This window comes from Myxocyprinus asiaticus, chromosome 17, assembly GCF_019703515.2.
Source record: "Myxocyprinus asiaticus isolate MX2 ecotype Aquarium Trade chromosome 17, UBuf_Myxa_2, whole genome shotgun sequence".
Lineage (NCBI taxonomy): Eukaryota > Metazoa > Chordata > Actinopteri > Cypriniformes > Catostomidae > Myxocyprinus > Myxocyprinus asiaticus.
The window spans coordinates 23961453-23986861 of NC_059360.1; the positions used below are offsets into that span (position 1 = coordinate 23961453).

General features: G+C 36.6%; 1 protein-coding gene across 1 annotated transcript in view; it reads right to left on the reverse strand.

Moving 5' to 3' along the window:
• The window catches only part of ldah (lipid droplet associated hydrolase), a 43396-nt gene extending 20888 nt beyond the window's left edge, over positions 1–22508 (reverse strand). The window contains exons 1-4 of the mRNA XM_051722490.1: positions 22484–22508; positions 21805–21930; positions 7312–7319; positions 3964–4204 (exon numbers count right to left, since the gene is read on the reverse strand). Of these exons, the coding sequence (XP_051578450.1) occupies positions 3964–4204; positions 7312–7319; positions 21805–21930; positions 22484–22508 (400 nt within the window). The remainder of the gene's footprint in view (positions 1–3963; positions 4205–7311; positions 7320–21804; positions 21931–22483) is intronic.
• Positions 22509–25409: the final 2901 nt, after the last annotated feature.

Genomic DNA, 25409 nt, shown 5'->3' on the forward strand with positions numbered 1-25409 from the left:
GAGAGATTCAGTGTTACCAGTCCGCTCGCCCGTTAGAGAGGCCTCTTAATTACTCCTACTCACAACACACACATCTGCGTTATTAGTCTGTGTACTGAAAACCCTGGAGATTAAATATGAGTTATGATAAATAAAACTTTATTCAAAACACTGGGAGACACTGCTCTCTTGGCTGCCACTCAAATATTATTTGCTTTTTTCTGACTTTTTTGTTCTGAACTATATCACCCGAATCTTCTTTGAAGTTGTGATACATTTCTTATCGTATGATAAAAAGATAGAAAAATGCATTTAATAAAGTCAAGGTTTGGAGGGATGCCAGCATATGAACCTTTGAAAGGTTTCAGCACCTCATTGAAATGAGGATTAGATCTTTGGATCAGACTCCAAACTGAGAGAGACAGAGAAGTAAGGGACAATACTGAGGGCAAAAGAGAGGTTTAAGGTGGTTGCACTTGAGTTATACTTTAGCGGAGTTTTTACGTTTCACACTCAGAATCTTAAAGGGTTGTATATGTTTTGTTTGACACATTTCTCTAAGGATTCTTTTGAGAACTATTATGATTCAGACTTTGCAAAGAAACTTATATGGAAAGATGGAGCAGTGCCAACTACATTGGACACGACAGTAACACATTTAATACTAAATTCATTTAATATACAAGGAATTGTATACTTAGCCATTTTTATAGCAAAATAAACCATGACCGGGACACCAGCGCGGAGTGGATTTTGCTTCTTACACGGTTACTTACCAAAGAAATACAAAATTGCTCCCGAAATATTAATGTGAGATTAAATTATTTTACTATGTAAGAAGAAAGTGTAGCGCGGAATGCAATGAAAGACAGTGGTGTAGTATACACTAGTGGCTGTCGTCTCATCTGTCTCATATTAGCCAGCACACCCCGCGTTTTGGCCCGAAATGTCTGCTTCGGGATGCAAGGATTGTCCCGTATATAACCTTTTCATGAGTAGGGTTTAAATTCCCCTGCAGTGCCCCCTGGAGTGAGTTATTTTTGCACGTGACACTGCACAGCTGGTAGAGGGAGGCAGAGTGTAGACGAGTATTTGTTTTCAATTTGATTTAAATTTTTGATTTCCTGTCATAAAAAAATTAAATAAAATACTGTATATAACATAGTAAACATGAACAAATTGGTTATGTGTAAATACAGCTTGTGTTAGACTATTTTCACTGTTCTCAGCTTTATATAGCATTATTGTATCACCAAATCTTGAATTCCTAATGATATACAGTAAGTAACAGTGTGCCTACTTTGTTCAGTTTTCGATTGTTATTTCAGTAAGAACAGCTGTAGCAGTTTGATTGCATGCTTCATATAAATTGGGACATACTGTACAGCTATTAGTGAATATCTGGACTGAGTGCTTTCAGGAGATTTTGTAAATTGCTTGATGTTTTCATTCTTTTATTCTTGGAAAACAACAGTTCCACGAGTGTCGGTGGGGGTGTTCGCTCTGCAAAGATGTTAACCAATAGTAACACGATGGGCGTGCATATAGAAGTCTTAAACGGGACAGCACAGAAAACTGAGCGTTTCAGACAGAGGACCAGAGATAGGATGGAAAAGAGTCATTTAATACTATATTATGACTTTTTTGTGCAAAAACCTTTACTAACATTATAAGTGAACCTCAAAGAAAATAATACAGTAAAAACATTTTTTACGACATGACCCCTTAGAATCTGCTGCACTAGAGTATCACAAAATGAGATGCATCCCACATATAATAAGAAAAGATGACCACCGCCAGTAGATGATTACAGGTAGGGAGAAATTCCTGGGCAACTGTTTATAAATAACTAATTAACAATTAGTAATTTTGCTGACAGCCTTTTATCCAAAGCAACATTAATTACAAGAAGAGTCCCTCTAAAGCAACCGGAGATTAAATGGCTTGACAAGAAGCTGAAGGGCATAATCTAGTAATATCTGATAATATCTAGGCCCAGATGAAATCTGATGATTATGGTAATTAATTGAGTAAAATATATCAAACTGAGCTGAGAGTAGGGCTGGGCGATATATATTATATATTTACAATATATTTGAGATGATGTTGCTATCGAAATATAATTAAGCAACATCATGAATATCTAAATGTTTTTGATTCACTTTTTAATCTGTCCATTAAGTTTTCTAAAGGCTATGTCATAAGAATATTTTCACAATCTTTCTTGTCTCTCGACAACGACAGTATAAAAATTAAGACAGAGATGTATTAATAGCTTTTCTGATTTAAACTGCAGTAGCAAAATGGCATTAGATTTGGTAAGTTACATGTCCGCAATTTCATTTAAACTGTCCACTTTAATGAACTGGTTCAACATTTTGATTCAAAGTTTTGTTTGCGTCCCTATGTGACATTTTTCTAAATATGTTTAAAAAGTAAATACTGTTTTTTCTTGCTGAGTATTGTTGTATTGGTGCAAATAAATTAAAATGATGGCTGTTTGGAATTAGAGATCAACCGATATATTGGTTTTACCGATTAATCAGTGCCAGTAGTTGCTTTTTGGAACTATCAGTTCCATGCCAGTAGTTACAGTTTTATTTTTATTTGTATTATTCCTACACGTCCTCTGTGGCCATTGCTGGAGTGTTCTTCAGTATGAAAGCAGTCTCTATAGGTGAAATAAAAACAATCACTGACACTTTGTGGGGATTTGCTATATCTAAATCTGTCATCATTAACAATATTCATCCATATTTTTATCCTCACTTCAATGCATATTTTGTTTTTTGTTTTTTTCCCCTTTTTCTCCCAATTTGGAATGTCCAATTCCCAATGTGCTCTAAGTCCTCATGATGGCGTAGTGACACGCCTCAATCCGGGTGGTGGAGGACAAATCTCAGCTGCCTCCGTGTCTGAGACCATCAACCCACGCATCTTATCTCGTGGCTTGTTGAGCGCGTTACCGCGGAGATACAGCGCATGTGGAGGCTTCATGATATTCTCTGCGGCATCCACGCACAACTCACTACGCGCCCCACAGAGAGCGAATCACATTATAGCGATCACGAGGAGGTTACCCTGTGTAACTCTACCCTCCCTAGAGTTGCGAATTATTCCAAAGTTATTTAAAGCTATAACAAAATCTTTGTTTCATCTTATACCTTCAGAATTGCTTAGTAATGATAAGTGCAAATACACATTGACGTCTTTTATTTTCTTTTATTTTCATAGTGATATTTTATGTCTCCTCTTTCATCCAGCTGTCATTGAAACAAGACTCCGGCATGTTGATGAAAGCAGAAGATGCAAATATAATTTTTTTGGTGCCAGTCTACCACAGTGGATATGTGCAGAACTTCACTGGGCGCGGGACATCATAACAATATGCGGAGTGGTGCATGTGCGCTCCCGTGCTTACAAGACACCACAAACATAACGACTGTATAATATGTATAATTACAAATTTCGAAATAATTTTACATCTTTTATAACTGTCAACAACCTAAAGAAACGTCAAGCATTTTCAAGGAACATATTCAAAATTCAAGCATATTTCAAACACTGAAAACCTAACTGGAAAAATCAAGCATTTTCACAACTTTCAAGACTCTGTACGAACCCTGTTTTTAACATTCTTTAAATTGATTTAAAAAACGATCAGCCGATTAATCGGTTATCTGCTTTTTCCACCACCTTAGTTATTGGAATTGGCCAAATCCATTATTGGTTGAATTCTATTTGGAATTCTATTCTTGCGAATTCTGTTTTTTCAGATGCTTTTTCCATTCAGGCCTAATGAATGTAATAGTAGTCTAACTAGTAGTAACAATAACAATTAACCTACAACCATTCGGTTACCAAGCAAATGATTTAACCAATAGACCACACCACTCAAATAGAGGAAAAGTAGCTTTCTGTAAATTGCGCTGCTATTCTAATAGTCAGTAATGTTCACTGTTGTGAGAACACAAGAAAACTCACCAGCACAGTCTACATTAATTAGGGTGATCGTGGCAGGGATGATGGAGTTGTCCAGTGCATATAAATTCCTCAGGGTCAGACGCACCATGCTGGTCTTCAGTCTCTCGGGCAGGAGGGAGAGCAGGATGATGGGCAAATAGACGGCGTACCGCAGACGACAGAGCACAGGGGTCATGACCTTGCCTTGAGGGCTACAGGCCATGTGCTCAATCGTGGGAAAGACCATCACAGCCTTCACAACCTGAGGATGACAAGCAGAGATGGATGGTGGTCAGAAGGTTGTTTGAGATGAAAATGGGTTGTTTGAGGAAAGGTGCTTCACCGTTTGGCCATATTGTTGACTATGTCATTTTTATCTAGATCAATTTACATTAAATGACACTTACACAGAAAATAAAAACAAGAACAGCAGGACAAAATATTATGTACATAAAGCACGCACAAAATTTATGATTGCATTGAGAGTGCTTAATCATAAAAAATGACATATCTTAATTTCAACGCTTACGAGTTATCAAGCTATGAAAAATGTCATGTCTGTGGTCTCTATGTTATGAAATAAATAGGAGGAAGGGGGAATGGCAAGGGAAGAGAAAAAGGGAAAAAGGGAGAGAGAGAGACTTCTAGAAACAGGAAACACCTGCCTCTGTTTGGCCACTGAGTAGAAGGCAGCTCGATTCATTCAGTGAGTAAGACAGAGTGGATGTGCTTCGTCTGTCTCCGCGATCCTTTGCTGTTCCAGCCAAGTATTTTTCAATGAAACTAAACAGTGCAATATCTTCAATTCTCTTGTGTAAAATATGTGATAGCCAGCACAATTCTTTGTCAGCAGTGCCAAATGTAATCTATTCAGTTTCAAACCACTAAACTTCAAACTCGGCGAGTGCTGCAATCCTGAAAGAGTGCTGGTTTCATCACGCCCCGGCAACAGGCGAACAGGCTAAGCTCTGCTGCCGCTAAATTTATCATCTGAACAGGCCTAAAGAAAAAAAAAAGAAAAAATATCTATGTCTGTCAGTGTAAAAGATATCAAAATCCAAATGGATGAGCAATCCAAAACCCACAGTTCTTCTGTCATAACAATAAAATAGAAACTTTTTCAAAATGGAGATCACATTAGAAAAAAGTGAGTAAAGTAATATCAATACAAAACTATACAACTATAAACAAGATTTTTATATTTCCTGGAAAAAATCGTTCATGTGTTCTGGCTGTTAATGCTCAGGTATACTTCGTTTTTCCATGTACTGTTATGTCTCACGCACTGTCAATCGCTAAGCCTTCTAAAGTATACTCTTTTGACAGACAAGTTCGACGCAAGAATACTATGCCTACTTAGTGATACTCTTTAGTACAATCAACGGCAGGTGCATGCACCGATGTCATTCCAGGCGAGAATTGTTCAGAATTATACTTTTAGCCTTTAGTATGTTGCTGTGCAGATGCTGGGGTGTTCTTGGTGGTTGCTAAGGCATTTTCTAGATTGTTTCGAGTGGTTGCAAGGTGGTTGCACCACACTAGCAGACTAAGAATAACTTAATTTGGGTAGGAGGAGTTACACTTAGTGATTGTTTTTGCTGATCTTGCCTTCCTCAATCGGTGGGCCTGTCAAACAAGCTGGATGTTGTTTAGGAGATTTGAAGTGATTATCTCAGCAGGGAGTACTGATGGTCAAGGTGTTAACGACCTCCCGCTGGCATACGCTAACGCCTACTCCATTTCCCTCCACCTGGCCAATGATTATGTAAATAAAGCTCACACCTGAAAATCGGTGGAAAAATAGGTTAGTGTTGCACTGGAAAGAGCCCATGACATTGCTGTCCTTAGTTATGGCTTGGATCCCTCCTTTAAAGGTGCACTCAGTAACTTTTGTCTTTGTGTCATCTTGGACTTACACTGACACCTAGCGGCTTGGATGCAGCATCATTTAAAATCAATAGTTTTCAGTTTCAGATGCCATTGTAGAAATTTAGCAATCACAGTCAGCCATGACATTCTTTAATCAATGAGTGAAAGTGTCAAATAACAGGATGGTTACTGAGATTAAGTGAGTAGTATTCAGCTGGTCATGTGATTCTAAAATAGCAGCCCCAACAGATTTTAATAAGGTTACTGATATGACTGGAGTCTTCATTTTAATGTGAGTGGTCATGATTTCCTACATATATTGCAAAATTACAATTCATGTTTTAAGAGTTAAACTTTTTTAATGAGGAAAAAATTACTGAGTTTGCTCATACTACACCTCTCCTTATCAAGTCACAAGAACTGGGGTATCACTAATGTTCATGTCACAATCGATGAAATGAGTAGTACCTATGTTAAATACATAGAAAAACAGCCTAAACCAAACTGAGCTGGTTTGTTGGTCTTAGTTCATCTCCCAGCATTGTCAGGCTGGTCGGTTTTCCAATTTTAGACTTTAGGGTTTTGGGCACTTGTCGGCTGGTCAGGATGAGAGACCAGCTAGCCAACCACCTAAACCAGCTGAACACCATTTTGTCCAGACTGGGAAACTAGCTAGACCAGCTTAAACCAGCTTGGTCTGGTGGGGAGACCAGCTGGCCAACCAGCTAAACAAGCTGAACACCAACTTGGCCAGGCTGGGAGACCAGCTTAGCCTGGTCAGGCTGGGAGACCAGTCAGATTATCTTAAACCAGATTAACCAGGTCAGGAGACCAGCTAGACCAGCTTAAACCAGTTTGGCCCAGCTAGGTGTTTGTTCTTGTTTGTTCTTGTAATAGTAATAGTGATGTTGCCTGAGCAAACACCACTAATAAATCTATACAAATTTAACATACGCCTCCAAGAAGCAAACAACCCTCTCTCAAGCCCAGTGCCAAAACACAGAGAGATAATGGTTTTTGATCATCCTAAAGCTCATCATTTGTCAGACAAAGAGAGATAGAGAGAAAATTGTAAGAAAGAGAGAGTGTGTGCACAGAGCAGGTGATCTTTGATGTGCAAGTAGTGCCTCTGACAAGAAGCAGTTCCTCTTCCTGGAGGTCAGAGGAATGTACAAGAGAACACAGAACAATCTGACACTCTGGGAGTGGCTCTTTAATCAGAGAGACAGACAGCCAGTCACACACACACACACACACACACACAATTCTACTTCCACTGGGTTCACCCACTGGTACTGCTGAGGTCAGGAAGGGAGAAGGAGTACTGTGCATCTGGAGAAGGGGTGAAGAGAGTTTAAACGTCACAATCTGACTTCCACGGATCTGAGATGTGAGGGTGCGATGTGATAGTGGAGGAATGTTAATGACCTACAGATCTACTGGAGCTTCAGAAAGCATGACGGATCGTACGGCAGACCAGACCATGCAGAGCATGCCTGCCTTCATCTCTTTCACCAAAACCACTTACAGTAACAATGTCAATGGTACTTCAATTAGGAACATGGTTAGGACACTGCATAGCCTATTGTTTAAAGACTCATATTAGAGGATAATGTACAAGTTTACTTGGTAACACTTTATAATAACTACACGGTATAAAGTATTTGTAAAGCATTAGTTTATAGTCAATTGATCATTTATAAACAATTGTTCCTACATTAATAAGATACATACAATTAGTTTGTTATTTGTTTATATTCACTGTGGCAAATGATTTATTATTGTTTAATAAGTTCATTTATAGGCAGATTGATAATGTTTTTTTAACATGAACAAGTTATGAATTCATAGTAAATAAATTATATATGTACTGTAATTAATTGGATTTACATTTAAACATAATTAATGTATCTGTTACTATTTTAGTAACACTTACTATTAAAGCAATTATTACTTAATATATAGGTTGTAATAAAACATTGATTAATTGCTAACTAAGCATTTTGCGTGACCTGATCTAAAGTGAGAACTGTATATGCCTAATTATACATTATTAATGATCCATTACTATGAAAACTTGGCCCTGAAATAACCATCTCCACAGCATCTCAATCACAAAGGCTCAAAACAGACACTAAAGCTTAAAACACAAAAGTACAGGAATAAAAGTGAGAGAGGAAAATCCAAAGTTTTTTAAAAGAGATCCTCTAATTGCTCAAACGCCACTTTAGCATTTTCCAACCTATTAAGCTTTATAAGCAGACTTGTTCTCTTTATTGCCAGTTAAAATTACTGTTTAATTCAGTTTCACCAGTTGACCTAAATTTAATCTGATTCCAGAAAGAAAGTCCAAAAATCCCACTACAGTCTGTGCGTGCATTCTGGAAACAGCCAGCATGTCACCATGATCACATGACAGTGATGAAATGGCACAAAAAACAAAAACAAAAAACAGAAAAAGGAAAGTGCATGTAACGTTATATTATTGACTATAATTGTATGTTGCCAATTCAGTGCCTATTAAACTTCTTTAGTTAAAATTTCCTTACTATACTGCTGAAGTGTACAAGCAAAGATGTCATGCCATATGTTACTTTTCTCAGCACTGGGCCGGATGGAATAATAACAGTAGTTTGTGGTTACTGAATAGGGCATCTTATAGCTGTGTCTCTTTCAAAGGCTGCGTCTTCCAGAGGTCGTATTTGTCAGCCGCGTACATCATCGAGGCAGTCTTATTTCAGAAAAGCGAGTAGAACACTCCGAATGCGACCTTCTTTCATGGGAATTCGGAGGATGCATGAGGTGTATCCTTCGTGGACACTCACAACCCACAATTCTTTGCTTCAACGGAAATTAACATCATTTTTCTGAAAATAAATGATGCCAATTTGCCCGAAAATATGATGTTCAAACACAATTAATGTTAATTCCCAAGTTGAAGTACCTTAGTAATATATAATATGTATAATTATAGTAATACATACTTAGAAAAAAAGTATTATAGACTAAAAATACAGCTGTAAAATCTATTTTCTTTTCTCTTTACATCATTATAACTCTCTCTTAAAGAGTGGCTGTCATAGCAACCATGATGAGTTCTGTTTCCGTTTGTCCTACGAAGGCCATCTCGTTTATTTTGCAATGCGGAAGTAAGCAGCGGCTGCATTTCCGGTGAATGTAGAAACTTCCGATGGCAGTGATCACAGTGAAAATAACTAGAAGGTTATAATACCATAATTTAGTGATCTGGGCTTATAAACTACCACACAACCACAGAATGTACAGCAGAAATATGTGCCACTGTTGGATAATCTTCTAACGTCAGCATTTATAGGAAAAGAGTAAGTAAATAATTCACTTGTTGCTGTGTTGTTGTATTGAAGAGACGGTAATAAAATCTATTGTGACGATGTAGTCTTTCTTGTCTCCATGTAAACCTCCATTCATATGTACCTGCATAACCTCCAGTGATGCCTTTAATTGTTTATTTCCAAAGGCGATGTTTCATAAGCCATGCTGAATGCGAGGTCTGCGTGTCTGTTTACTATACACCGCTAAGAAAGAGAGAATGCTCTCTGACAAGAACAGACAGTAAAATGCGTTTATTAATTTGTCAAGATTAAACAAGATGTTTTGGAGCAAAGAAAGATGAAGCAGCATTTTCCCAGCATCTTTTTTTCTCTGCTGGTTGTGTAAAGTTTGTGGAGTGTGGCGTGTCAGTGTGTGATAAAACTATGGCAAAATGCGACAAACGGTAAAACTATATGCATTCAAAACCAATGAGTTTATGAAAATCTTAATTAATGATAATAATACGTCGACATTTATTGCCAGCCTGTAATATAAAGCAGCATAATATAGTATTTTTATATAGCTAAACTAGCTGGAAGTGGCTTATACCGGAAGTGGCCCACATTCAAGGTTGATAATCGTGGTGCCATAGTTTAACTGAAAAATAAGGTGGATACTGCAGATTGCACGGGTGGATCTGTATCTCAGGTACCAATCCTTGCAGGAAAAAGATCCAAGCACAGTATTTAATGTACAAATGTCTGCAGTATGACAAAAACTTTCTTAGATTTGAATGCTGATCAACAAAGAATTCAGCTTTCAGGATTCAGGCCAGGAGGCACCCCCTACAGGAAGACACATTTGTCTCTCATAGAATTTTTTTTTAGCTAAATCACCACTTTGATGACACGTTTCAATGAGCAAAATTAGATATTCAATACATTAACAACTTGTATTACTTCAAAGAAAATGCAAATGTTTAAGTTTGCAAGGCATAATAAATAGAACCCGATGAAATATTTTTTTCTAATTCTGCTTTGTTTTCTTAAATTATGTTTTCATTTTTTTTCTGAATTCCATTTTTAAAATATTTATAATTTTTTATAAAAAAATATGACAAGAGTTCATCAAATGAAATTATTTTATCAAATAAAGTGCTTCAATAACATCTTCACAGCTGAATCTAAAACTTATTTTTTGTCAAACAACGTAAGCACAACAGAGAATCACTGTATAAATTAAAAACGTACAGTACATTCAGTACAACAGCGCACTTGCTTGTGAAATTTGCTAAAATATAATTATTCCTGATATAATAGTAATATATTTTTTGTCATAATTTCTTCATTTCATGCATCCATTTAAACCAAACTTTTATTTTGATTGATCACTGTGTCAGTTTGACGGAAGTTTCACACTGCTGGATAAGCAGTTCGCTACGTGGTCGTTTGATTGGTACACCGTAAGAGGCTGCAATTTCATGAAATAAATAGTCTGGAATGTGCTGCACGCTTCGCATTAAATGAGCGTTTTGCTTTCTGTAATCTAATACACAGATTACAGAAGTCATAATGTGATGTTTTTAGTGGGTCAACGCCTTTACACATCACTTGAAGCATGCAACACAAGAGAACTGGATATTTCTTAAATGACATCATAGGCTGCTGTGGTTTAATAATCAGACTAGGACACATGTACAACACATTTACAAGATTAACGGAAGATTTAGTGACAATGCAGTATTGGCCCGAAAGGGCGATACTCTCAGCGTGCGTCTCAGTCAGCTCCCTAGTTCAGTAGTCAGGGCACTGATCAGGGAGTCAGCCATTTTAAGGGCAGTCACATTTGCAGAATCGCTCTAGTGCACTGAAACGTTCGCTCCCTAAAAAATCCCACAATGCACCGTAAAAACCAGGGAGCATCGTTGCTCACTATGTTCCCTTACTGGAAACATAGTCATGTCTTCTGAGGTCTTCTGAAGTCCAAGCCTTATTTTCTCTTTAAAAGAGATGTTGTTTGTAATGTCTTTCGTTCATAATTACCATGAAAGTGAAACAATCTTTTAAATATATGAGTTATTGAAAGAAGATTTAAAATACACTCCTATATATTTTTATTTCTTTATTTATGCCATTTATTTGTTATAAAAACACTGTACGTTTGAATATCTTCAAGAAAAATGAACGATAGTATCATTTATACAGCGGTGGTGCTGATTAATGCGCTTCTATGCGCGAGCTCGTTACTGCGTCACAGGTGATTGAGTCATAAGCGTCCCAATGTTTAGTGGATCAGTACCCTTACCAGTGCCCAAATTCATGTTCAAGACATACTGATTCACAACATAGGGAGCTGATTGAGACACAGAGTCACACTGGCCCCGGGCCAGCTGGCCATACTTACTGCTGAACCATGTTAATAAATGTTTAATTAGGCATCTATAGTTTTCACTTTACATTAGGTCACGCAAAATGCTTAGCTAGCCATTATTAAGTGCTTTATTACAACCTTTATTTATTTTTTATTTTTTTTGTATCCCCTTTTCTCCCAATTTGGAATGCCCAATTCCCACTACTAAGTAGGTCCTCGAGGTGGCGCGGTTACTCACCTCAATCCGGGTGGTGGAGGACAAATCTCAGTTGCATCCACTTCTGAGACCGTCAATCTTATCACGTGGTTCGTTGTGCATGACACCATGGAGATTCTGCATGTGGAGGCTCATGCTACCCTCCGCGATCCACGCACAACTTACCACGCACCCCACTGAGAGCGAGAACCACTAATCACGACCACGAGGAGGTTACCCCATGTGACTCTACCCTCCCTAGCAACTGGGCTAATTTGGTTGCTTAGGACACCTGGCTGGAGTCACTCAGCACACCCTGGATTCGAACTCGTGACTCCAGGGGTGGTAGTCAGCGTCAATACTTGCTGAGCTACACAGGCCCCTGTTACAACCTTTATTAAGCATTAACTGATTTAATAGTAAGTGTTCCAAAAAAAATGTATATACACATTAATTAAGCAGAAATGTGTATCCAATTAATTAAATATTTAATATCTTTATTAACTATGAATTTATGCTTTCTTAATGTTCTTATAAACACTACTTTACCACTGGTTTGCATTAACTAAAATATATCGGTTAGGTATGATTAACAAGTTGTTTACTAAGGATAAAATAAATAAATAAATAAAACATTATCAAACTGCCTATATATGAACTTATTAAACAATAATAAATCATTTGCTAACGTGAATAGAAACAAATAACAATGTTTAAAAAAATTTAAATGTAGCTTATTAATGTATTAATAATGTAGGAACAGTAATTTATAAATTATCAATTAACTATATACTAATGCTTTACAAAAATGTTATATCATGTATTTATTATAAAGTATTACCATTTACTTTATGATAAACAGTTTAAACCAGCCTAAGATGGTTTGCTGGTCTTAGCTGGTCTCCCAGCCTGGTTTAATAGGGTTTTTGGGCACTTGTCATCTGGTCAGTCTGGGAGAACAGGTGGCATACCAGATTAACCAGCGGAAGACCAGTTCAGCTGGGCTGAGAAACCAGCTAGACCATCTTAAACCAGCCTGGCCAGGCTGGGAGACCAGGTGAAGGCCAGCTTAAACCAGCTTGGCCAGGCTGAGAGACCAGGTGACAACCAGCTTGGCTGGGAGACCAGCAGACCAGCTTAAACCAGCCTGACCAGGCTGGAAGACCAGCTTAAACCAGCTAAGACTAGCAAACCAAAGGCTGGTTTTAGTTGGGAATTTTTTCCAGCAGGGATCCTTTTCACACAGCTGCTTAACAAATAAATACATAAATGTACATGAAATATTGATTTGACTTAAAATGATGTCATTATGTGAGAAGAAAGAGACCACAGAGTAATACAAGAGAAAATAGGAAAATGTAGGAAATCGGTTGCCTGGGACAACTGTCAGTTATACAGTTTAGCGGACATTACACCAAAATATTTGAGAATTTTCTTTTTCAGAATGCAGCGATTAACCAATCAGAACCAAGTATTCCAGAGAGCCATGTAAAAATAACCGATAACAAAATTGATGTTTGAGTGTTTTCTCAATCGTATTGTATGACTGCATGTCCAATGGGCTGGACAGTCCACAGTCCGTTCTGGGAGCGTAAAAATCTAGAGCTGTTGTGAAGGTAATCTGAGCCAGAGCTGTGTGCTGTAATGTTTATGCTCGTGTTTGGCTCATGCTGTGTCTATAATGATGTTTCATTTGAGTGAAGTATGAAATAAAGCCAATACTTTAGGACTGTCAGCCTGACCTTTGCTCCCTCGACAAAGGCCCACCCAGAACGCAATGAAACATGCTCGCCCGCAAATTAATCCACCCAAACACACACACACATAAGTGCTCACTTCCAGGAAGAGACAGACACGTTGTTGTGTCAGAAGAACTTTAAGAACATGCCATCAATCCACTGAGGAGAATGACAGGAGTTGTCAAGCATTCTTCCTAGTGAACATCTCAAAGAATCCCTTTGGCTATTCCATGAAATTAACCTCCGAAGCAGTCGTTCAGATCAGCCAGTATTTTGTTTAGCAAATATCTCATCGAATCGATGTGTATCTCATTAACACAGTATAACACTGTGATTGCATGCTAATGGACTGAAAGGATCTGAAGAATTCACCATGACTAGCTTGTGGAAGTCTAGAACAGTTTATCATCAAGTCATGAAATGAGAAAAAAAAAAAAAATGGAAATATATTTTTGTTTGCACAATTCAAGATGGCTTATGGACAAAATGAAAGACATTCATTGGAAAAAAAAACTGAGCTAGTTTTGATTTAGATCAGAACATGTCACCATCTAAAGAAATACTAAATTTGACACTAAAAAACATTAAGTTATGCATTTACCGTAACTGCTGTTTTCCGTAGGGGTGAAACGAGGTACATGACAATAGGATATCGATTTCTCTAGTAATTTGCTTTATTCATGGACATAAGCTCTTATTGCAAGGCTGATTACCAAATAAATGAATAAATAGATATGAATAAGTTGAAATTATTTTGTTATGTGAGAAGAAATAGACCATGGAGTGATAGGGCCAATGGTGCATGATGACAGCGGGAGGTCGCACACTCCCTTCGTGTAAAATGCGTAAACGTGCGCCATTTCATCCATCCACTACAGCTCTACAGAGCCCAGTGGTGTTGTTTCTTGTTTTCCTCTTTTAGGGAAGAGTCGTTAAATGCACAACTTAACATTCCCATTCAGGCTGTGCAACACATGACTATACAGTACTGACTGAATAGCAACTAAGGAACAACATACAGTGACAATGAGTGGCACATGTTGCATGTTGACAGCTCTCAGTGGAACATGGCAAGATAGGTGTAGCAGTCTGAGGTATAAAGCACTTTCTTCACCCAACAATCCCACTTAGTGCTCTTCTTCAGGCTGAGGTGTATGGCTGGAAAAAGGCCTGAAGACTTCCAGCCCCTGATGTGGACTCACATCTGAGCAACGCATCAATTGCTCTGTCTACACGGTGTCACTTTGTAACAACCATTCTAATTCAAAGGCCACAGTAAGACTTGCTAACTGGGCTCATGACAGAGACAAACTTGAGCTTCTCTGTGTTCAGTGGAGCAAACTCTTCCTCTAAGCCTGGCATAGTCTTAGGGAGGCTTTCCAACCTACCTCATAAATGGAAATTACTGACAAAATGTTCACTGACAAAGGGGTTTTTGATTATGTCAACAATAACGAAGAAGAGATTAAAAAGATAAATCATGACGATAATTAAATGATATTAATTAAAACATACTGTAGACAAAAAATTATGAGAAAAAAAGTAATACTAATGATAAGATATTAGCTACTAGAAAGAATTGATTCAAACAGTTCAGTCATAGTATACGGTTACTCAGCTATATCCACAACATAAATGTAATATTACAACTAACATTTGCACAGACAATAAAACGAATGAACAGGTGAACTTGAACTAAGTTACGTGCTAGACATGATGTGTAACAGAACGTGTATGGCTATTTCCGTAAAAATGTGCAACACGAAATGCAATGTCCTAAACTGTCTAAAACACTAAATAGCCATAAATCCTAAAGCATGCAGAATTCACAATACAGTAACTTCTAAAAAGTAGATGATACTTCAGTATACTCCTTAAATACAATTATTTTAGGAGCTCAGGTTTTCACAAGGACACTTTTCACATTGTATTTTGTTTACCTATTATACTGTACATTCACTGACCACTTTATTAGGAACACCTGTGCACCTACTTATTCATGCAATTATCTAATCAGCCAATCATGTGGCAGCAGTACAATACATAAAAGCATGCAGATATGTTCACATTAACTGTGATTTCCACTGTGGCATGATTGTTGGTGCCAGACGGGCTGGTTTGAGTATTTGTGTAACTGCTGATCTCCTGGGATTTTCATGCACAACAGTCTCTACAGTTTACTCAGAATGGTGCCAAAAACAAAAAAAACATCCAGTGAGCGGCAGTTCTGTGGATGCCTCAGCTTTCTGATCTTGGCTAACAGAAGTGGAATCCAATGTGGTCTTATGCTGTTGTAGACCATCCGCCTCAAGGTTCGACGTATTGTGCATTCTGATTGTATAATTGTACAGAGTGGTTATCTGAGTTACCGTAGCCTTTCTGTCAGCTCGAACCAGTCTGGCCATTCTCCGTTGAGCTCTCTCATCAACAATGCGTTTCCATCCTCAGAACTGCTGCTCACTGGATGTTTTTTTGTTTTTGGCACCATTCTGAGTATACTCTAGAGACTGTTGTGCGTGAAAGTTCCAGGAGAACATCAGTTACAGAAATACTCAAACTAGCCCGTCTGGCACCAACAATCATGCCACAGTGGAAATCATTGAGATCAAATTTTTTCCCTGTTCTGATGGTTGATGTGAACATTAACTGAAGGTGCTGACCCGTATCTGCATGGTTTTATGCACTGCACTGCTGCCACACGATTGGCTGATTAGATAATTGCATGAATAAGTAGGTGTACAGGTGTTCCTAATAAAGTGGTCGGTGAGTGTATGTTTGATAAATGTTTAAATGAATAAACATTTAGACCAAACATTTAGAAAATGTTTGTTTAATTGGTTAAAGTTTGGTATGTTACAGATTGACACATTTTTGTCATTTTGCACATTACTGTCAACTAAAATGTCATTTTTGTTAATTAAAATTATATGCCAATTTAGAGTCATATCAGAGTAAAAATGAATATATCATGACAAAATATTGACTAAATTTAAAGGACATTTTCATTAAAAGACTAAAACTTAAATAAAAAAAAAAAAAAAAAATGTAAAACATTAACAGTGGCTCCTGGTCTGAGGCTGTATTCCGTGAACATTCTCCTCTAAAAATGCCCCAGGGAAAACCATACCATCATTTCCACTGACTGGTCCCTTCTAATCCAAAATAAATATCTGAGGTCCAAAGTAACAGTTTCTGATTATCACACATCATTTGTTACCAGGCATAATTGCCAGGTTGGCTTCCTGGCAGCCTGCAATCTCCTGTGAGAAAGGAAATTTTTTTCTCCTTTCATGCATGTTTTGCTCTCTTAGGCATGCCATATTTGACTACAACATTGATTCAGCTAGCCATTATTTGAAAAGAAGAGATTCAGACAAAGTCTGGAAGAGACAAAAAGTCTGCATGGTTGGCAGTGCATTAAAGGCCTGGAATAAAATGTATTTTTCATAGTTTATAAAAAAGGGAATTTCAAAACGATGCCTTAAAGGGATAGTTCACCCAAAAATTCAGTCATCATGTAGTTTCAAACCTGTTTTATTTTCTTTTTCAATGGAACAGAAGATGTTAGGCAGAATGACAGCCAAAGTCACCATTAGCGTTCATTGTATTGAAAAAAGATGCAATGAAAGTGACTGGTATGGATACATTCTGCCTAACATCTCCTTCTGTGTTCCACAGAAGAAATAAAGTAAAAAAGGCTTGGAACAACATGAGGGTGAGCAAATTGAACAAACCCTTGAAGTACAGTATGTGACAAAATGCAACCAGTTAGTCTACTGTTCTGAGTGTGATTGGGAAGTTGTGTCACCATTAAGAAGAAAGAATAAATAATTTTTTAGACCAATTTTTACTTAAAGGGGTCAAATTTTCCTTGATCTTTTGATATAAGATGTCATTGTACTATAAAAACATACTGTAAGTTTCAGAACTGAAAACGTCCTCCTTAACAGAAAAAGAGAATTTATTTAAACCAAGCTGCAAAAACATCTCATTTGAAATTCGTAGAACTTGTGACGTCACAAGGACCAAGTACATCTGCATATGCAATGCCTATTTTTCCGTCATTGCACCCTTGGCCCCGCCCACTGGTGCTCAGTCAGTCACACAGGTGAAGAGGAGAGAGATGGGGCCTGTCATGGGAGATTCACCCTAAGTGGACTTATACAGGACACCATGTGCCTGTCTAGATTTAAATGTTTTTCTAAATAAACATACACAGACAGACGACTTGATACATATCTCGGGCCGTTTTAAAAGATTCGGTGTCAAGTTACAACTCTGAAAAGGAGAAGCTCTATGTCATTCAGCTGCTGCTCTGCTGTTTTGAGCACAGATGCGTCATGGACGCGTTCTTTCGCCCATCTGAACTATTTTAGTTGTTGGTGTATGAAAACATGATGGAATGATACTGGAAACTAAATGTGGTTGTGTCTTCGGCATATTTTAGAGTGGATTATCATATCATAATAGTCATAATACAATTCAAGCTTTGCAAAGCTTGAACTGTTATTGAAGCATGGGGCAGTTAAAAACAATTGGACGCGATCGCAAAAATAGTGAGTAAAAAGTTTCATTCATGAATATTTCATATGTTATGACTGTGTGATAGTTTATGTTGCTGACAAACACAGACTTTCTAAACTGTTTATTTGTGTTGTTGGTAGTAGTAGCGCCACTGTGTGCAATGCATAATGGAACGGGACATCTGTTTACTGTCGGCGCAATGTGCCGCGCTGCAACGGACTCATCCATGGTAGACAGCATCACTGATGATAATGGGTTCTATTGCTTTTGACGTGACTCTCGCATCTGGCGTAGACAGGGTGTAAGTGTCAACAGTTGTGCTTGAGATGAACAGTTTAATATATTCAGATGCAATGTGATGGATGTGCACTATGTGTAAACTCTGACATTTAGTTTTATAATGTTTTGGTGCTTATTCAGTTTCTTCCTATTGAGATTGAAAAATGGCTCTATTTGAGGGGCTGCATGATGTTAGCCAATTATAACATTGGGCGTTTACGTTGAAGTTTAAAGGAAGCGCTTAGGCCAGAACCGAGTGTTTCAGACAGAGGGCCAGAGACAGGGTGCAAAATGATCATATATTACTAAATTATGACAGTTTTAATGCAAAAAAATAAAATAATTAACTAACATTATCAGTGGACCTCAGGGGAAATAATAAAACTATTTAAAAAAAAGAGCATTTCATGACCCCTTTATATTTTTCCACAAGAGTGGGTGAGGATTGCCTCCAAAAGTATCAGAACATATTTTTTTATTATGACCTACAATAATTATGATGTAGGTCTTTAACACTGCAAAATAATAATGACATAATAATACAATAAATAATTAATAATAATACAAAAAAGCAGTGCAGAACTGCACTAGCCCCATTAATGGAGCTAAAACCCATTTCCCTTTGCCAGGAGGAAAACACGCCCTCCTAGTGAGGGGAATTACAAAAAAAGACAAGAGTGGGTGAGAGTGAGCAAGGTAAAAGGATCTCTGGGTAGAGAAAATGCTTGAAAATAAAAATGACATCTTAGAAGCAGGAAAACCCCAGAGGGAGAAAGAAAATCAAGGTTCTTTTCCATGTCATTTAATCGCCTGACCTTTAACACATTAAATGAAGGGAACAAAATTATCCTGTTAATTTATGGATTTATGCAATGATCTTGTTTTGATGACATGATCTATGAAGGTGAATTAGTGCCTAAATGATTTGCATGTGCAGAGTAAGATTTGCAAAAGCGTAAATGAAGTTACAAGCATGATAGAAAAATTTGCATGTACAGAGTAAGATTTGTGAAAGCGTAAATCAAATTGCAAGCGTAAAAATAATTTGCATGCGCACAGAGCATATTGTAAAGGTGTAAATCAAGTTGCAAGCTTAAGAAAAAATATTAGCAATATTTTAATGCTTTGCATAAGTGTAATTCATGTGTTGTGAATCTGTAATTGTGCAATAACACAAAGTAAATTTGATGCAAATTCTTCTGACTTTTTTTTTTTTTTTTTTTTTGTGCTTCCACTTTTGGCACTGTTTTTGCGCCTAAACATTGCCAAAAACATTGCAAACCTGCAATCAACAATATGCAAGCAAAGAAAGGATGTCATGAACAGCAAAACAGATTGACCACATTAGAATCAGTCTGTATGTGTAAAATATACGTTTTAATATTTCAGTTTAATATTTAAGAGAGGAGAGATACCCAGAGGAATGACGCTGAGCCATATGAAGAAAAGCTGTCTGTCACGTTATTAAACCAATCAATTTAGAGTAAACTGGTCAAGGAAAATCTCATTTGATTGGTTACTAGAAGCAGGTAGACCTGCCTTCCCCCTCGCACTTGCAAAACTCTTTTTAGTGGAAGATTTGTGCCAAAACTGTGAACACAACAAAGGGAAGACGGAACAGTGTATATCGGATTATTTCTGAAAAATATTCATGCCACAAACACAAGTTTGTTTCACGTGTAATTCATTTACACGTTTGCAGTAATTTATTTTACACATGCAGACTGATTCTACACGGTCAATCCGTTTTGCTGTTCATGACACCGTTTCTTTGCTTGCATATTGTTGATTGCAGGTTTGCAATGTTTTTGGCCATGTTTAGGTGCAAAAACAGTGCAAAAGTGGAAGCAAAAAAAAAAAAAAAAAAAGGAAGTCAGAAGAATACACATCAAATTTACTTTGTGTTAATACGAAAATTACAGATTCACAACACAAGAATTACACTTATGCAAAGCATTAAAGTATTGCTAATATTTTTTCTTACGCTTGCAACTTGATTTACACCTTTACAATATGTTCTGTGCACATGCAATTTATTTTTATGCTTGGAATTTGGTTTACGCTTTCACAAATCTTACTCTGCGCATGCACATTTTTCTGTCACACTTGTAACTTCATTTTTGCATTTACAAATCTTACTTTGCACATGCAAATCATTTAGGCACTATTTTACCTTCAAATTATCTTCAATGCCAAACCTGCACATCACTGAGGTAGTCTATGCAAGTTCTCTATTTAAAAAAGAGTCAGTTTTATGTGAAAACAAGACAGAATAAGCAGATAAGAGACAGATAAGAAATATGGCAGTGAAACAATGAAAGACATCCTGAGTGAATAGTCATTTGGAAGGCTTACTCACTGTCAGTTGTTCAGAAGAGAATGTGTTCAACATAGAAATGTTTACTTTCAGTGGACCCAAAAAGTATTTGGACACTTAAGCCACACTTATAATTTTACAAATGTCACTAGACAACATAATATCAAACCATGTAGCATTTACAGTATTTTAAATAAAGGTAGTACATGCACAATTTTCAAAGGAAAACATGTCCCAAAAAGAAGTTTTATGAGTTTTAAATTATAAAACAGTACATACGTTATATAGTTTAATATTAAGATAAAACATATTTGGACACTTTATGGTTGCCAAAAGTCAGTGGGACATGTCCATAGTTAATGTTATAAACTACACTTGTGCACTGTAAAAATGTTATTTCAGTAACATTGCTTTGTTTAGTCAATGTGAATTTGTTTGTTCACTAAATGCAAAAAATCCTGTTAAAAGAACTACTAATTTCTTGTTCAGCCAACTATTAATTCACAATACGAGAACTTTCATTTTGTCACCAACTCAGTTTCACATGAAGATAACTGCAAGGCAAGGCAGTATATACAATTGTTTGACATAGACACACAATAGACCTCAACCCTTAACACACAAACCTCAATAACGGTGACAATCAACAAACCTCATTAAGTGAAAAAAAAAAAAATGAGCTCCTAACATTACCACACAACAAGAGACTAACAGAAGCAAACAAAAAAATAAAATAAAAAATTTATATATATATATATATATATATATATATATATATATATATATATATAACAGCGTAAAAAGTCAATAAACATCACAAAATAAACCTATAACACTAACTGCATAATTTATTAATGTAGCAATGCATGCTGGGAACTCGCAAATCAACTAAATTGTTTAACATGTAATTATTCATTCAGACAACTCTGTTAGGCTTGTTGGGACAATATTTGGGGGAATATTGTTGGTTTAACGTGTTTTTATGTAGATTTAAGTAATTCACATTTCGTAGTATCTGTGACTCTAAATGAGCTCCCATAAACTGGATAAAATGCTATTTTATTTTATACAGTTCTTCTTTGGCTAGGGTACTTATGTGTACACTACTTAAGGGGAACTGACTTCATACATCCACTAAAAATCACCTTGATAATTATAAAATGTCATTGTAAAATGGATCAGAAAAATTAAGATAGTTCTGAGAAAAAGTGACTTAAGTGTCCAAATACTTTTTGGGGCCACTGTAGCTAAAAAAAAAAAAAAAATACCACTAATACCTTGAGCTCTCTTCATCATCTCCAGGATGATGTAGCAGCCAGTGGAGTGGCCGATCAGCAGCAGGTTGGTGTATCGAGGCACATGTTTTCGAAGGAAGGCATCCTCCTTCTCAGTCACAGACACATCTTAAAAGGACAAAGTGAGAAAACAGATTAAATCTCTTACGCCAAACCCACATGATGGCCAGGATTGTTGCCAGCACTTTCATAATCTTTCATAATGTATCTAACACGACCTTAAAATAATAAAGAGAAAGTAATATACAGTGATTAGGTAAAGTTGCCTAATTTCATACATTGTGGGCCTCTGATTACAGTCAATGTAGGCACTTTCAATTGGTAAGCACTCCATGTGAGAAGTGCTCTTTCAACATCTTGATCTTGTTCTATTTCTTTGGAAAGGAGTAAAATTAAGCTCTGTTGAACAATTCCGGTAACTGGAGACCCTGATAATGCTTGGCAGGCTTTGATATTAACCTCTTCCTAACATTGAATCCAGCAGAGTGAACCTAAAAAATGGTAAGAATTAGAAGGGGCAATGGAGGGGTGCAGAAACAAAAGAAATAGAGTGACAAAGGGAGAGAAAAGAAGCCGGACTGGGGTGGGGTGAGGCATTAATCACGGTGATGAGTTATGAGAGCAGAACTGTTAATGATGAGACAGAGGGAGAGAGGAGTACCAGAAGGGGGAGCGAAATAACTCATGTTAGCTTCGAGACATAAAAAGACGAAGTGCTCCTTCATGAGACATTTCACAATATATGGTTTCTGGAGCACTCTGCATCCTCTCCTCTTTCAAAAATAATAGAAATATCCCAACTGACATGGTTGCACATGGCTAATTACTTAGCCCAATTTTATGATGAGGAGTGTTGGAATAAAACTCACTACTAATGTGAAACAAATCCTAAGGGTCTCTTAGATAATGTAGGATTGGATTGTTATTGAAAGACTAATGAGCATATTCTTATAAAACATTGAATTAGTGACAATCCTCTGTTTCTGCATTTCATAGCACTCCACAAAGAAAATGAGATTTGCATTTCCTGAAGGCAATTCCAGCGCTTGCAAGGCAGCAAAGGAGTAGTGTTATGTTTGAAGCCAAGCTTAGGTGTTAGGCTTTGGTTCTGTGAAAATGGAATGCAGCATCAGAGCCACTTTGCTGCTGTCATAACACTTAAGGTGTGTCTTGTTTTAAGTAGGATGCACACAAGAAATTAATTCAACACACTGTAGATGTTCAATGTAAAGGAGGAAGAAAAAACCAATAACAATTCAGTATGAAAGTCAACATAGTCTCATGAAAAACCATTATAATAATTCACAGGAGATGGCGAAATCATACAATATCGTACGACTTGGCAAGTACGACTAAGGTACGACTTTCATCCCATAGATACCAACCAATCAACAAACAGCATTTCAAATTGATACAATACAAACATCAGATTTTAGCTAGCCTCCTATTCAACACTTTATGTTAAGGAAACATTTGTCAACAAACTTTGTCACTCATTCCATATTTATTTTTGCAATACAAATTACTGATGTATGTTGATAACCTGTAATATGCTTCCCTTGTCTTGTTCCAAACCCTGATGTTTTCTTTCTTCTGTGCTGTCACCAATTAGCAGACCGCGGCAGCCCGGTTCCATCTGGACCGCAAGACATCATGACAACGGTTGCCCCATCTCACCGTTTCTACACTTTGAGCAGCACGACAAAACAACAGAGCTGTGTACACCGCAAACGCTTCGGACTGTAATGATTTTTTTCCATGATGAGAAAATGTTCGTTATTTGATAGTCAGCCCATTTATACTTAGAGTAACTATAGCAAACAGTATTTTTAAACTGTATTTTGATGTACATTGTTTTTTTTTTCTATAATTTTTTTAAAACACTTTTTATGGATTTTTATAAATTCACATGTTTCATATTTAGTTTTGGGTTAAGGGTTAAACTTAGGAAAAATCAAAATAACATTGTTCATTGGTTTGTTTATTTTTCTCTATGGGAGTATAAGTCACATGTTTTTGTAAGAGCCAACTCGTGCGATTTCTTACAATTTCTCTTTTTGACTTGTGATTTGACTTGTTATGAGATAAGAAATGAGAGTTGCTGTAAAAAAGAAAACCAATCACAATTAAGCATGTAAATATTATGATCGCCACATCATTACTAGTTACTTTTCGAATGCTGAACATTCTATGTGATTTGGGAGATTTTCAAACTTTTTCTTCAAGATTATAAGGTTTACAAAAACAGCACATCTAAGGCTGAAATTATCTACAAAAAAAGTTTAGGCTATAGTTTGTAGAAATGGAGTTTGTTCATATGGCTCGGCCTGAATTAATTGCAGAAATTTTAGGGTTATGGAAAAGTCCTAACCAGAATGTTTGAGAAATATCAATACACTGTCTTGCAAACACAGCAAATACAAGTATTAAGACTTAACTCACACCAACACTAAAGTGAATGCTTTTTAAAGAGATCTGTCACCTCCATGGACCTTTACATCTATATGGAAGATAAAAATGGAGATCAAAACAGAGGGTTAACAGGATGGAAGGAGCAGCAGGAGGGAGACCAGTCAGACCAAAATGAGTGCATATGACCTTAAGGTACAGACACATGTAGGAGAGATAAAAAGGAAGCAGAAGAGAGGAGGAGCCAATGAAAACCATTCAAAAAGTTCAAAACATTAAATCATTTTCAATGCATAAAATACCAGTGGATTTAAAAGGATGATAAGATAAGAATGGGTAAAAAAAAAAAAATAAGGCTGTTCAAATCCTGAGACACAGAGAGTACAATAAACAAGATTCAAAACTCTGCGTGTCATGTGGAATACTGAATTTTCCAAGAATTTGATATAAAATTGCTATGGTATCTATAAAGCCAAATTTATTGCAAAGCATCGGGACATATCAAGGTCAAATATCACATGACATACACTGCCATTCAAAAGTTTGTGGTCACTTACTCATTCTTTATTATATATATATATATATATATATATATATATATATTTTTTTTTTTTTTATTATTTTTTTTTTTTTTTTCACATTTTAGAATAATAGTAAAGTCATCAGGACTATGGAAAAACAGAAATGGAACTATTGGAATTCTGTTGTGACTAAAAAAATCCAAATTAAATTAAAACTATGTTATATTTTAACATCTTCAAAGTAGCCACCCTTTGAGAAATGTACTCTTGACATTTTCTCAACCAACTTCTTGAGGTATCAAGGAGTTCCCATCTATATGTTGGGCACTTATTGGCTGATTTCCTTTATTATTCGGTCCAAGTCATCCATTTCAAAAACTTTTTTTTTTATAACATTTTATTTTTGTGATTAAATACATTAATATGGTGGCACAATTATATTTTTGTCTACAAAACTCATTTCAAACATTTAAGCATACGCCTTCAGATCAAAAGTTTTTAAGATCATGAGAAACATTTCAGTCAAGTGACCCCAGACTTTTGAACGGCAGTGTAAAAGAGAGAAAATCTGACTTAATTCGAGATTTTGCAGCTATAAACAGTATGGAGACGTTTACAACATGAGAAAAGGTTACCAAAACCAAACAAATCAAGCAA